Source organism: Eimeria maxima, genomic scaffold, assembly GCF_000499605.1.
Source record: "Eimeria maxima Weybridge genomic scaffold, Emw_scaff382, whole genome shotgun sequence".
NCBI classification, from domain to species: domain Eukaryota; phylum Apicomplexa; class Conoidasida; order Eucoccidiorida; family Eimeriidae; genus Eimeria; species Eimeria maxima.
The window spans coordinates 16,518-30,359 of NW_013566467.1; the positions used below are offsets into that span (position 1 = coordinate 16,518).

Genomic DNA, 13,842 nt, shown 5'->3' on the forward strand with positions numbered 1-13,842 from the left:
TGCGCCTTGACAGAGGCGAGGACGGGGGGTTCTGCAGGTGCTTATTTGGTTGTTTCTGTTACAGCACCATGCCAGTCAAACATAGCCGTACGAGCGATCTTGTCAATAAAAACAAACTTTGAGGGGGACCTCCAGCGTTCAGATGGTGAGTGACCTGCATTCCCAGCAACGGCAACTAATCTGTGGGTGGGTGAGGATGGCCGAAAAACAGGGCAAGTACATAAGAGACAGAGAACGACTGGCCACAACAACATCGGGGGCTCCTTGTAAATAACAGTGAAGCGTAAACAGCATAGACAAGGCTCTGCCTGCATCAGGGTAGTCCGCTGCATATGATTGGATACCCTTCTTCATGTGTACGTACACCTCCAGCAGTGCAACTGTGGAAGGCAGAAAATACAGCTAGTGTTTCGGGCCAGGCCGTCCATTCACATCGACTACTTAGACTTAATTTATCCCCTTCTCCACCCCACTGTCACCAAATTCAGAGGCGAAGGACCCTTTACGAAGGATACATGCCTCGCAATACGCCAATGAACTTGAGCGGGGACAACAAGATGTTGGCTGAAATGCTGCACAGGTCACTGGAAAATTGCCGTAATCATGACCAAGGGTTAACTACCTAGGATGCTTATATTCGTATCTTGTAAAGTGTTGAAAAGGAGAAGATGCGTTTCTGTTGGAAGCCTACTCATTTTCTGCGGAGGCCTCTGCTTGTTTTGGCGACTCGGGCCCGTGGGCCCCTAGGGCCCCGCGCCTCGGTACAGGGAGGCGCTGGTCTTCCTTGCATAACATGAAATATAAATTAATTTGGCCATTTAAATGCGCCATCAGTGACACACAGACCTGGCGCATGAGTTCCAACACAGAGGCTTTTCTAGGTGTCGCATCTTGCAATGCCATTCTACGAATTTCTAACCCCTGCTGAGGTCCCTCCGTTGGGTTTTACACTCCGCTCAGCCTCCAAGCTTACATGTTGCTTTCGGAACATGTAAATTGAATTAGAATATAATGGTGTGTATAGCGGAACAAGTGCAGCAACGGGCAACAGCAGCAATACTAACGGCGAGACATCTAATGCAAAGGAACCTCGAGGTTGGCTCAAAATTGAAACCAGAATATGGACTTTGTTATGCCGCCCCTCCCTGTCTTCTCCACTGGAGATATCTTTTCCCCCTAATATACAGCTGAGCTGCCTCGTCGGTCTCCAGCTACGGTGTCTAAACCCTCTAGTGAACCCTAGGGCCGTCCATCTCCGCCTCGCAAAGGATCCCAGCTCATTTAGTCGTTTCCTCCCATTTCTTTCACCACAGTTTTTACTGAAGGCTCAGGATGTCTCTTATGTGTTGGATTCACCAATAATGCCGGCAGAAGACAGCCGCCCTCGAATATGGTGAGCACGAATCTATAAGCATACGTGAAGAACTATCACATAAGCGAACACGATCATATTAAGTAGGCGAATACAACATCAATTGCACAATCTCAAATGACTAGGCAAAACAATTAAAGTGCCTAATGCATACAGGAGGCATGCATAGAACAACTGTTTGCATAAGCACCGCAAATACAGCAAGTTGAGGCAAAAGGCAGGACATGATTTAATCATTGGGACCCCCGCCTACTTTTGCACAGTTTGTGGTATACGTACAGCTTGCAGGAAGACGCTGGTTTACAGGGGGAGGGACTGCATCAAATCTAGACACTGCGATGCCGCTGCGAGGCAACTTGTTTGTGCCTGTCCCACCTACAATTTAGTATCTTTACTACTTTTCGTTGTGAATTTGTGCGATTGAAACGGCTTTCTGCGGGTGGTGCACGCAGCATCGTTGGTGGGGGGCTCAGCGGTTTGGCAGCGGCTTACTTCCTGCAGCAGCAGCCGACGTTACAGCACGCGCACATACGGCTGATAGAAGCGCAGCAGGAGCTGGGGGGTACGTATACTCGGACGGAATTAGCGCATGCAGGTGTGCTGGTGAAGCTGCTAGCCCAGCTGCAGGAGCAGAACCAGCAGCACCAAGCAAAAACAGTCACTGATGCAGCTCCTGGAGCTGCTGCAACATCTCCTAAACCCGGCAAACAGCCTAACCAACTCCCGTCTCTGCTGCAGCAGATAGTGCAGCAACGGCTGCTCTCAACGCGCCACCTCTCTGTCGCGCCCAAGGCGCTGAGTGAGGGTAGCATCAGCAGCAGCAGTAGCATCAGCAGCAGAAGCTCTGATCCTGGGGTAGCACCAGCGGGCGTTTCATTTGGTGCTGACAGTGCATGCATTGCGCTGGAATTTGGGGCAGGATGCCCCCACCTGCTTGCTCCTGGAGGAGGACATCTGCTGCAGCTTCTGCAGCGGGTGCTGCCGCCTTCGCAGCTGGCTGTGGCAAACCGATCAGCCGCTTCTGTTTTTTCGCTTCCAGCTAACAGCAGCGCCAGCAGCAACAGCAGCAGCTGGCTGGCTCGGGGACGCCCCTGGCTGTCTGTCTTAAGAAAGCTCCTTCGGTGGCTACCTTTGAAGGGAAGGGGAGCCCGATCTGAGTGGAGCCGCCCTGGCTTCTGTCGGACGAATCTGCTGCGGTGTTTGTTTGCTTGTTTTCACGAGATTTTCTTAGGGCAGCAATCAATTTTTAACGACGAGAAAGGGCCAAGGAGACGGATGAATGTCGGAAGAAACGCAGATCTTTCTGTGGCTTCCTTTGCTGAGCTGCACTCCAGCAGGTCCTTCGCAGCTGATTTGATCCTGCCACCCTTCAGCGCATGCACCTGGGGAGGTAAGGCAACAGCTGCATCAGTGCCGCGGTGCTGCATTACTGCTTCCGTGCTGCTCTGTCTTCAGGACTAATCCTAGAGGCCTTTTGCCTGGAGGACGCGAGTGGGAATAGAAACGTTTTTCTGCTGCTGCTGGAATGGCAACGGCCGCTGCTCTTGCAAGCATTCCCCACCAGCGCATCTACTTATACGTTTGCAGATGCTGTTTTTGGCTCAATAGCTGAGGACAGGCAGCATGGGGTCTCTTTCCTGAGTAGAAGCACTGTTTGTTATTTACTCAAGACATGCCGGTGCTGTAATATTGTGTGGGGTGCTTGTGTTGTGTGGCGTCTGCCCAGCTCAGCCTGAGGGCCTCTCCGCTCGAGCCTACCTCCCTCGCGGGTGGCTAATGCATGAGCAGTACGGTTCGTTGCTGCGCGGCTGCTTAGCTGAGCGCCGTTTATCAAGAGTTTTCACCAGCAACAGCGGCTGCTGCTACACCTCTGCCGACGCTGCAAGCCTAGCGGCATCTGAAAGCGAAACTGAAGGCCCTCGCCTGATACCCGTAGAGGGCTGCAAAGCGTTTCAACGGGGACACCAGGCACCGCACCAAATAGTGGCAGAAGGCGCAGGGTTGTTCTCGCCAGTTGGAGGCATGAGACAGGTTAGGGATTAGGGTTTTGTTTAGGTTTACGGGTGATTGTCCGGGGCTTATGGGCTGGTTGATGTGGGAAGGTCTTTCACCCCAGTCGTAGCAGCCGCTGCCACCGCAACAACAGTAGCAGCTGCAGCTGTAGCAGCAGCGTATGGCCACGGCGGTGGACGCTACGGCATTTTCACCTTGTGATGGAAAAATGTTTCGTCCTATGTGCGTGTTTAGGTGGTGGCAGCCCTGGCCAGACATATCTGCGCTCCTCCTGAAGGCAGGCCTCCCGTGTCTGTGGAGTTGGGCTGCCGGGTGCAACGGCTGGAGCCGCTGCATTCAGACTCTTGCAGCAGCAGAGGCAATGCGTTAGATGCTTCGGATGGCGCAGCTGCAGTCATTTGCGCTGAGGGGCGCCGGTTCCTTGCGGATTTGGTGATTTGTGCGCTGCACCCTTTTGATTTGAGCCTTCTTTTGAAGGCCTCTTCAGCAGGAGGAGAGCAGTGCAGGGGAAAACACCCAGAACGTGCTTCCCAGGCACATCAGCAACGAGTAGTATCCAGCAGGACTCCTTCAAGCGCACGCAAACTCTGCAATTTCTTCGCATCCCTTCCTTCTGCCTCTTATATTACGGTGCATGCATTCGGCTCAAAACCTTCAGACCGGGCTGCTGCGTTGGGCAGAGGTTGCTTCTACGGACCCTCGAAGGGGATAAGAGCAGAACCAGCAGCATCATCCCCCGTAGCAGCAGCTGCTGCTGCTGCCTCCACAGGTAGTTGTAGGGCTGCCGAAGCGTTGGCTGGGCTCGAAGCGGCCCTAAAGGCAGCGCAGGAGGCAGTAGCAGTGACGGAGCTGCAGTTTCCAGGAAACGTCTTCCCCCACGTACAAGCGAAGGCCTTGGCAGCTGCAGGTCGCTCCGATATAAGCAGTTTCAAGTGTATCAACAAGCCTCTGTTGCTGCATGCGCAAGCAGCAGTCAGCGTGAAACATGTCGAGACTCTCCTCCACCAAATGCAGCAGTTGCTCATGCCCCTGCAGCTCCTGCTGCAGCCCGGCTTAGAACCACCCGTAAAGCGAGAGGAACAGAAGCACCGGATGAGTGCGATGCAGCAGCAGGAGGCGGCATCAACAGCGGCGAGCCTGCGCGCGTTGGGTCTGTTGCTGGGCGCAGCAGAAGAGGCAGTAGACAAGGCGCTGCAGCGTGAAGGAATAACAGAATCTTCAGACAGGCTGGTAATGTGCTCTCGGCTGTCTCTGCAGGCTGAGCCGCAATGGCCTCTAGTTCTAGAAAAGGGCACGGGTGGAAGGGCCAACACTGCTGGTGCGCAGCAGCGCCACCAGCTGCTGCAGCTGCTGCGGCAATTCGACCAACTGCGCAGCAACCACTGGAGAGGCACCGCAGCACTGCATGCTGTTTCCAGTCATGTGCCGCTTCAACTTGTCCAAGCAGACACCTACCAACAGGCACCCACCCAGGGTGCCCGTCTGAGGGTCGCCCCGAGGGCCCGTGAGGGGGGCCATCAGGTTGCCCAGGAAGGCCTGGCAGGTGTTTACTCAGAGCAGCAGGTGGAGGATTCTGGATATGCTTTGGGTGGAGACTTGTTTGTTGAATCTCGAGAGGACTTTCATCGGCAGAGGGTGCAGACAATGCCGTGGCTGCAAGTGGTGGGGCCAGCGGGTTGTTTGAGGTGCGTTGGCCCCTTTGCTTTCCTCTCCTCTGTTTCCCTGCGTTGTCCCTTGTTTCCTCGTATTCTTTTTCGTTGTTGTTTATTCAGGAACAACTACTACAAAGAATGGGGTTTGTGTGTATGTATGTATGTATGTATGAATGTGTGTGTGTGTGTATGTGTGTGTCTGTGTATGTTTGTGTGTGTGTGTGTGTGTGTGTGTGTGTGTGTGTGTGTGTCAGTGTCAGTGTCAGTGTCTGTGTCTGTGTCTGTATGTCTATGAGCGTCTAGGTGTGTCTATATGTGTCTATGTGTGTTGCATGTGGGCTACAGTGAATGGGGCACGGGAGCCCGAGTCAAGGACGCTGCTATACTTGCTAACCAAATCGGGAGGCGGTACGCTGCAGGCGTATGCACACCTCAATCCAGTGTATGCATACCTGAACCAGATGGAAACCTAGATGTGCATTTCTGAACCAAGTCTGCAAATACCTGAGCGAATGCTGAGTAGTGCTATGCATACCAGGTGTATCCGGTGTGTGTATGCCTGCCCTTACGGATTGCACAAGCACCTGAACCACGACCACGTCCACCCGGGATGCTCGCGGATACTCGCTTTGATCTTCTGTAACCACATTTGTTCTTTCTGCGTGCGGTGTGTGTTGTTTAGCTGCGTACTGTTAGTCTGCCCAGTTGGAGCGTCTTCACATTGTGTTCTGATTGTAAAGTTTTTGTCTAGGTGTCTGTCTTGCAGATTCGCTGCTTTCCCTCACGTGCGGCCCGAGCACGCTTGTGAATACATCGCTCGCCTCCAAGGCGGGTGGACACTGAGGACTCCTGCTGCTGCTTCTGCTGCTGCTGCTGTCCCCTAAGAAGGAAGTATTTGCTGTACGGGCTTTTCTGAAGCCGCTTTCCCAAATATAGGCAGTGCTGCTAGTGTAGTGGTGGTAGAAGGAACGAGAGCAGCAGCGGCAGCAGCGGCAACATCAGCAGCAGCGGCAGCATGGGCAGCAGCGGCAGCAACAGCAACAGCAGCAGCCTCAGCAAGGGCAGTAGCAGAAAGGGCGCGACTCCAAGTGGGACTCCTGAGGTGAATCGATCAACCGTCAGCCTTGGCCCTTTTTCTTGTTCAGCTGGAGAGGGCATGGAAGGAGGCGCCCTGCCAAATCATTAGGCAGAAGTGCACAGCTGCAGCTAAAGGAAGGAGTGGCGATCCGTCTTCTCCTTAATCGGAATATGCTGCTGCCGGAAGAAATTGAAGAACCGTCAGAATCCTCAACAACAGGAGTCACGTTACGCTGTTCGATGCCTTCCTTCCAAATGGATTACATTCACACTGCACTTTTGTGTCTGCATGAAGCACAGAGACAGCAGGCATTTGCGTTTGGCTGACTAATAACTAGAGTCTTTTGGAGAAGAAACGACGGTGGCGGTGATTGAGGGGATGTCCAGCGGATTGCAGCCACCAGCGCCCCTCTTCTCGGTCTTTTCGCCGAAAAAGCACACCTGTATCTCACCATTTACCCACCTGCCGATAGCTAGCCATTTGTTGCTCGGTTGCGCGCAGCTAGCAAGCCGTCGTGGGCGCATACTGCGAACGGTTGCTGCAGCGCCTTCTGGGAGAGGAACTATGGTGCCGAGGCTGAGAGGAACCCTATTATCTTTTGAAAAGCGCTGGCTATTTATTGGGTCAGTTGCTCTGGGAAGTCTATCTGTTTTTCTTAGTCGGGAGAATGCCGTCACGAAAACTGGGATGTTCGGCACTACCCCGAGAATGTAGGCAAAAGCGAAAATACAGAACATAACCACAAAGTTTAAGTGCCATACGACGCATATGCACAACTCTAGAGGAGTATGGAACAATGCAAAAGGCCGAACGTATGGGCACTTCCCAGATACGAATCTGCAGCATTTTTACTTTTCCTAACGTGGAAGCAAAGTTCAAAGGAAACTGAACATATGTTAACTCTTTTGTCGTATTTCTTTATATTTTTCGTGAAGGTATTCGCTTTTGAAAGGGCTGGAAGTCCACCCCTCACCACTGGTAGTCAGGTGACCGTGACGTCTTCTCGCGTCAGTTTATCTTGCGGGGTATAGGCTTCAAGTTCACCTATTTTATGGATTTGCATGGTGTGCATAATTATAGTTTTAGCTCAATTTCCCAAATAATTGTGTGCTCTTGGAATTCGAGGCGAGCACGCATGCCGATCTGCAGGCAGCCCCAAAGAGGTCCACTGAAAGGCAGAGCTGACTGCCCTTCCAAGTCATCTTCGTTTATTTCTCCAATTTAATTAAAATAAGTTACTAAATGGTTGTTCAGGTGTTTCCTTTGACATGCTTTCGTGTTCAACAGGGCAGTTAGACCCTTGTGTCTCCGCGAACTCCAAAACTCCCTTCGAAACACTAAACCGGCTTGTTTGTAAGTGCCGCAGGCCTCATCCTGCTGCATTTAGAGAAGAGTAGCTGTACGTGAATGGATATACCTGAGAGTAACTAAAAGACACACCGGCGCGGCAACAGGGTGGCAGTACCTATGCAGCGAATAGCTAATTGCCTCGGGAATATCTCGGGGGACAGGGGGTCTGCGTTTCTCATACAAGGGTCTTTAAGAGTTTTTCAGGGGCCATCCCTTCTTGAAGAGGCTGAGAGTTTCTTCTCAAACACCGATACAGTCTGCGGCCGCGAGTTGCACCCGAGGGCGTGGAAAGATTGGACATATAGAAAGTTTTCATCGTTTGAATCTTTAGGGTTTCGTTATCTTTGTTTACTCTTTGCTTTTATATGAGCCTCCTAGGCGTTTTCTCAATTTATGATTCAGGCAGCTTAGCCAAAGCAAAAAGATAACTCCACTCCGTTAGTGAAATCGAGGCGGAGAAGGTGCAACAGCAGCAGCAGCAGCTGTTGCTGCTGTCGTTGCTGCTGCTGTTGCTGCTGCTGTTGTTGTTGCTGTTCCCGCTGTTGTTGCTGATGTTGCTGCAATGGCTCAGCAGTTCTGGGTGCCTCATCCAACAGAAGTGTGGGGAGTGGCCGTGGAGGTGGAGGGTGGCGAAAGCTACAGACTGTTGAAGGCCTTTGATTCCGCAACCGAAGAAGATGATCTAACATTTTCTCCAAACGCAACGGAAAGACAATTGATTAAACCCATATTAGATCTTTCAGGACTTCAAGGTCAAAAAGCCGTCCTTGCTTTGAATGTGCACATGCCCGGTTTCTGCATTGGGATGACTGCTCTTGACACACGTCTACGGCTTCCCCAGAGGAGCAACTCGTCAGATGCTTGTTTGTTTGGTTGTTTGTTTGCTTGCTGTTGAGCAGTTCGCCCTGAAGTTCTGCATTTGCTTGTGTGTCTCATTTCTTAACACGAACGAGATGGTTCGCGATTTGCAAATTGTCGTGGTTTTCTTCGGCGTGGATGCAAATATCCGGGTCCTCTCAGTGTGTTTCAATTTCCTGGTGTCTCCCTTCCCTTTTTTTCTTGGGTGTTCAGGCGTTGACAATATTTGTGGTCTGTCTGAAGTGACGGAAGCTTCGGTGCTGCAGACAGTGCGGCAGCGATACAGAGACGGTTTGATATACACCAATGTGGGAAGGATTCTTTTGTCTCTGAACCCTTTCCAGTTTCTTCCGGTGTATGGAGAGGAAATCGTCGCGAAATATCTCCTCTCCGATGACCCGTACTCCTTGCAGCCTCACGTTTATCAAATCGCTGCAGATGCCTTTAAGAGCGTTAGCGAAGAAGGCACTCCACAATCGGCGCTCATCACTGGCGAATCTGGTGGGTAGCTGTAGCTGTTAGAATTTTAGGGTTGAGGGATTAGGAGTTGGGTTGTGGCTACCGAGAAGACTAAGTACCCGTGCATTTTCAAGTTTTCGGGTTAAAGGGAACTAATGGCTGAAACATTCCAGTGAGGAAGAGTCCCAAGCACTGCACGTTGACAAAAGGTTCGTTACTGTTGACGTTTATTCGACGTGATGCTTAGATTCGCTTTGACGATGGCCTGTTTGTCTGTTCTTTGGCGTGTTGGTTAGAAGAAAGTAGTTCCAGTGCGACTTTGTCTACGGTTTGTTCCCATGGTTATTTGTGTGTTGTGATCTTTGTTCGCTTTGCTTCAGGAGCAGGGAAAACGGAAACTACGAAATTATTACTGCAGTTTCTGGCAGTTGCAGGGGGGCGTAAAGTCCGTCTAGGTGGGAGGCAGGACGCTGTTTCGGGAGCCGATGGTTCAGACGAAGATAATTCAATCGAACGGAAGCTACTTGAAGCGAATCCTGTTTTGGAGGCGTTTGCAAACGCCAGCACAACCCGCAACCCAAACAGCAGTCGGTTCGGCAAGTGGGTGGAGGTGATATTCAGCGATAAATGCGTTGTAATGGGTCAGTTTGTACAGTTAACCATGGCATGTCCCCATATGGTGAAAATTTGCAATAATATGATTTAATTGTGCCTAGCATGCTAGCGCTTTCGAGTCGAATACCCTGTCGGTATCGAACCCATTCGCTGTAGTGCCGCACTACCTATTTCTTATTGACGCCTCTGTTGGATCTGTGTGCGTCTTCGAATGAATTTGGGTTGCAATTGCATTTAGAGCTTCTTTTTACAGAATTCATCTTCTGCAGGTGCTCGCATCACATCATACCTGCTTGAGGTCCCCAGAGTCGTAGGCCATGCAACAGGCGAAAGAAATTTTCACGTCTTTTACCAATTGCTGGAGGGTCTGAAGGACAGTTTGAAGGGCCTGCAAACAGATTATCAGTTGAGCACTGAACCTGCCTCCTTCAGCTACCTGCAACCTTTTGATCCCAGAAGTAGAAGTCAGCCTTTGCTGATAAACACTGGAGTAGTGATAGGAGTCTTGCAAAGGTGCCTCGGATTGTAAAGGTTTCTGAATATCGGCAATCTGTATGCACACATTCGGTGATGTCTGCATGTTACTCTAGCTGGCTCCGCCTCTCATATATGTTGCTGTTGCTTTTTTTGTTCCCCTGCTTCGGTCTTGTTCTTTTATCGACACACAAGATACTTTTTTTCTGCTGGTGTTTGGCGTGCTTATTTGCTTGTGCCTTTTGTTGACTGTATGCAGTCAACGATGCCGAAGGTTTGGAAGAACTAAAACATGCCCTTTTAACTTTAGGCTTTCGGGCTAAGCAGCAAAATGACTTGTTTTCGATCGTTGCAGCTTTGCTGCATCTTGGATGCATCTGCTTTGTTCCCGACAGCGTGAGTTGATTGTGCGATCAACATACACATAGGCGTATGTATTTCTTTGGAGTGTTATGCACACCTGTGCAATAGTAAATACATGCACATAGGATCGGAGAAGCTGGACGTTTAGGTTCTTGTTCTTGCTTGTAATTCAAAGGCATCTTGCCCCGATACTTGCCGCTCCGTTTGAAAATCACTGTCAATCAATTGTTACATTGAATAATTGGAGAATTATAGGCAGAGTCTCTGCTACAGGCTGGAGGTGGAGAAGGCAGCTCCGTAGACATATCCACCGCTCATCACCTCAACACCTCGGCTTCCCTTCTAGGGTTACCCCAGGATGTAAGCCCATAACTATAAAGCGAACGCCCTAGACACGACAACCCTAAAGTATTTGCAGGATGCTGGGCCACCGTACTATTTTCTGCTATTGTGCTACCCATTTTCAGGGCTTGTTGGAATTGTTTGTGACTCGTCCTCTCAAGACGGGAAGCGAAGTCATAAAGGCGGTGTTGGCTCCTGAGAAGGCAGCAGCTGCTCGTGATGGCTTTGCTCAACTGGTTTACAGCTGCCTCTTTTCCTGGTTGATAGCACGCGTCAACGAAAGCCTCCAGCCTCCTCCTCAGCCTTGTGCAGTGAGGCATGCCCATGCGAAACTACAAAACTATCCTGCTCATTAACACTTAAGTGCCAAATCAAAGGGGTGTACAAGCATGCTGGCCTACGAGCATATGCATCGCTTAACAACTGCAAGCGGGGTTTTATAACTCGTATCATTTGAAGCTACACACTCTGAACCTCGTTTTGGCCTAATGCCTAAGCACCAGAGCGTCAATCCTAAACCCTTGACTGCGTCGTGGTGTGTGGATAGGGCCAGTAATCGTCGGCAGTTTTATAGGTTCATCTTGATTGCCATGCTTGAGTCTGTTTTTCGCAGCTGGAGACGAGGATGGTGGGGATTCTGGATATAGCGGGTTTTGAGAGTTTTGTGCGCAACGGCTTTGAACAGTTGTGCATCAACTTGAGCAACGAGAAGCTACAGAACCACTTTAACCAAGATATTTTCCTAAAGGAGCTAGAAGATTATGAAGCGGAGGGGCTGCAGGGCCTAAACGTGTCCTTCCAAGATAATGCTCAAGTGCTGGACGCCATAGAGGGAAAAGGAGGTGCGCCGAATGCTGTGGTTAACTGAATAAGAGTCACTAGGCATTTTTGATAGCCTAAATAGTTTGTAGTACCTGTTGGAATCAATATTGGTGACATAAGATTGCCACCAAATAATAATAATTATAGTAATAATTGAGGCAACCCTGCAGCACCCTAAAAGGAGAGGCGAAATATTGGTATGAACTGGGGCAGTGAAGTGGCTGTAACGATAACAACAATAGTGGAAATAAAAATAAGACTGTGGTAGTAACACATAGTAGCACTAGCAGTAGGTAGTGCTAATAACAGTTTGGCAGAATGCAGGGGGAGACAACAAAGAGTATCGCTGGCCTGCTGCTCCTAATTTTTCTCCTTAGCATTACGCAAGGCGCTGCCGTCTCCCACACTTTTGCGATGTGTGTCGTCGACATAAAGCACACAGCATCACTAAATGCAGTGCAGAAATCAAGCACAGCACTTCTCGCCGTTGTTAACTGATTTACGTAAGCCAGGCGTAGCAATGCGTTCGCAGCGGCAGTTGTAGTATAACACTGATACCAGGACTAGCTGGTGCCACCGAGATTCTAGTAGTAAAATTTAATACAAAACATAGCACTTATATCAAGATAATGCTGGTGTGACAAAAGCAGTGAGGCGAACACCGGTCTGAACACTATTACTAGCATACACTAACATTAGCACGAAGTAACAATATCAGCATAGAGCAGGGCCCAACGCTAATACTGTAGCCAAGGTAATGCCAGCACACATATTAGTACAGATTTAATTTTAGTATGAGTCCTAATACGTTGTGTTTGTAATAGTGGCAATTGTAATAATGCTGACGGCAGTACTATTACCCGTGTACAAATACAAATATTATAGGTGATGCAACCTAGACCTAGTACTAGTACCAACGTTTATACGAGTGCTGATACCACTCTCACTGTCAGTACTAATGCAAGCAATCATGGTGGTGCTAGTAGTGGCACTAATACGACTATCCGCCAAACCCGAATGCCGGTTCAGTTGCAAACAGTGTGTTTTAGTAGGATGTAAACTTGCTTGAGACAGCAGAAAGGGATGCATAGTGAGATAGGCTGCTGCTTATTGCATTATCCAAATTTCATTTGTATCGTGTTCAAACTGGCCTGTCTAAAGGGGCAAGCGAGGATCAAGTTTTCTAATACTACCTTTAGCAATTAATGCTTAGGGTGTGCAGAGAATAACAGTTGCTGACACAACGAGTGTTTCAAAAGCAGCAGCAGCAGCAGTTCCAGTGGAGTCGTAAATCGTGTAATCCCTACTAACTGTTTTGCATACTGTCGTCCTTGCCGTTTTCTTATGAAGACTTTAATGCGGTATTAATGCAGATCGAGAAACTGTCGCATTTCATTAGTCACTCATGCGCGGACATAAAAACACGTTTATGTTTGCGGCTGAGTGACTAGTCAAAGAGTAGTTTCTCTAGGGCAGGAAATGCACGAACAAGCAATAGCATGTCGTCCATACTGCCTCTTTTCGTTTGATTTGCTTGCAGGCATTTTTGCCACTCTAGACGAGGAGCTGTTTGTACCAAAGGGGTCTGAACTCGGCTTTGTTAACAAGTTGAAGAAGAACAAACCGGCTGAAAAACAGCTGCTGTTCAACAAGTACGTCGAATTCATTGCCTCGTGCTCATGAAGGGTAACCACAACGCTTTCACTCAAGCCCACCAGCTCACCTACCAACCCCATACGTTTACGTAAGTTTACCCCGTAAGTTTAGGGTTTGAGTTGGGGTGTGTGCAGAATTGGGGATCCGTTGACCTTCACAGTGTGCCATTACGCGGGAAATGTCACTTACAATGCTGTGGGATGGCTAGCCAAAAACCAAAAATCTCTTCCTGCAGAGGCGGTCGCCTTGCTGCTCTCGTCCTCAAATCAAACGCTTAAAGAGGCTGTGCCGTATGTAGGCCCCAACGCAGACTCAATTAGTGCAAACAAAATGAAAAGCAAGACAACTGTTGGTGAGGGTTGTGCCGCCTCTACTGCTGCTACCATTGCTACTACTGTTCTCGGCTATGCTGCTGCTTTATGGGGGAGTTTCCGGTTGTTTTTCCTGATTCTGCTGGTTCTGCTTCTTTGGTTAGTTTTGTTGCTACTTCTGCTGCTATTGCTTCTGCCGCTGCTGCTCATGTCGCTAGAGGTTCTTCTCTTCCTGTGGGCCTCCGTATTGGTATTACTAAGTTTGTCTAGTGGACTTGTTCTGAAGACCAGTGACGGTGTTTGCAGCGTCGGAGTTTAAGAGAGATCTGCAGGATCTGTTGTCTCGCATAAAGGCAACAAATGCCCATTACGTGCGGTGTATAAAACCTAATCAGCAGCACAAACCGTTGGCTGTCTGTTCACGGGAAATACTAAATCAAATGAAACTTTCAGGTAACACGAAGAATATGCTACATA

At 49.6% G+C, this 13,842-nt stretch overlaps 3 protein-coding genes across 3 annotated transcripts; all 3 read left to right on the forward strand.

Moving 5' to 3' along the window:
- Positions 1–1,361: 1,361 nt before the first annotated feature.
- Positions 1,362–6,223, forward strand: EMWEY_00030970 (hypothetical protein, conserved; the record flags this gene model as incomplete). The annotated part of the gene is made up of 7 exons (XM_013481685.1): positions 1,362–1,393; positions 1,825–2,762; positions 3,099–3,403; positions 3,620–5,047; positions 5,292–5,458; positions 5,804–5,869; positions 6,001–6,223. 7 exons carry the CDS (start codon positions 1,362–1,364, stop codon positions 6,221–6,223), a joined length of 3,159 nt encoding a protein of 1,052 aa, XP_013337139.1.
- A 1,804-nt stretch (positions 6,224–8,027) lies between these two features.
- EMWEY_00030980 (myosin G, putative) lies at positions 8,028–11,444 on the forward strand (the record flags this gene model as incomplete). Its single annotated transcript, XM_013481686.1, has 7 exons — positions 8,028–8,217; positions 8,537–8,824; positions 9,163–9,423; positions 9,667–9,861; positions 10,131–10,267; positions 10,702–10,887; positions 11,190–11,444. 7 exons carry the CDS (start codon positions 8,028–8,030, stop codon positions 11,442–11,444), a joined length of 1,512 nt encoding a protein of 503 aa, XP_013337140.1.
- An 842-nt stretch (positions 11,445–12,286) lies between these two features.
- Positions 12,287–13,635, forward strand: EMWEY_00030990 (Class V myosin, related; the record flags this gene model as incomplete). Its single annotated transcript, XM_013481687.1, has 4 exons — positions 12,287–12,446; positions 12,939–13,050; positions 13,189–13,344; positions 13,530–13,635. The coding sequence occupies 4 exons, from the start codon at positions 12,287–12,289 to the stop codon at positions 13,633–13,635; spliced, it is 534 nt and encodes a 177-aa protein (XP_013337141.1).
- Positions 13,636–13,842: the final 207 nt, after the last annotated feature.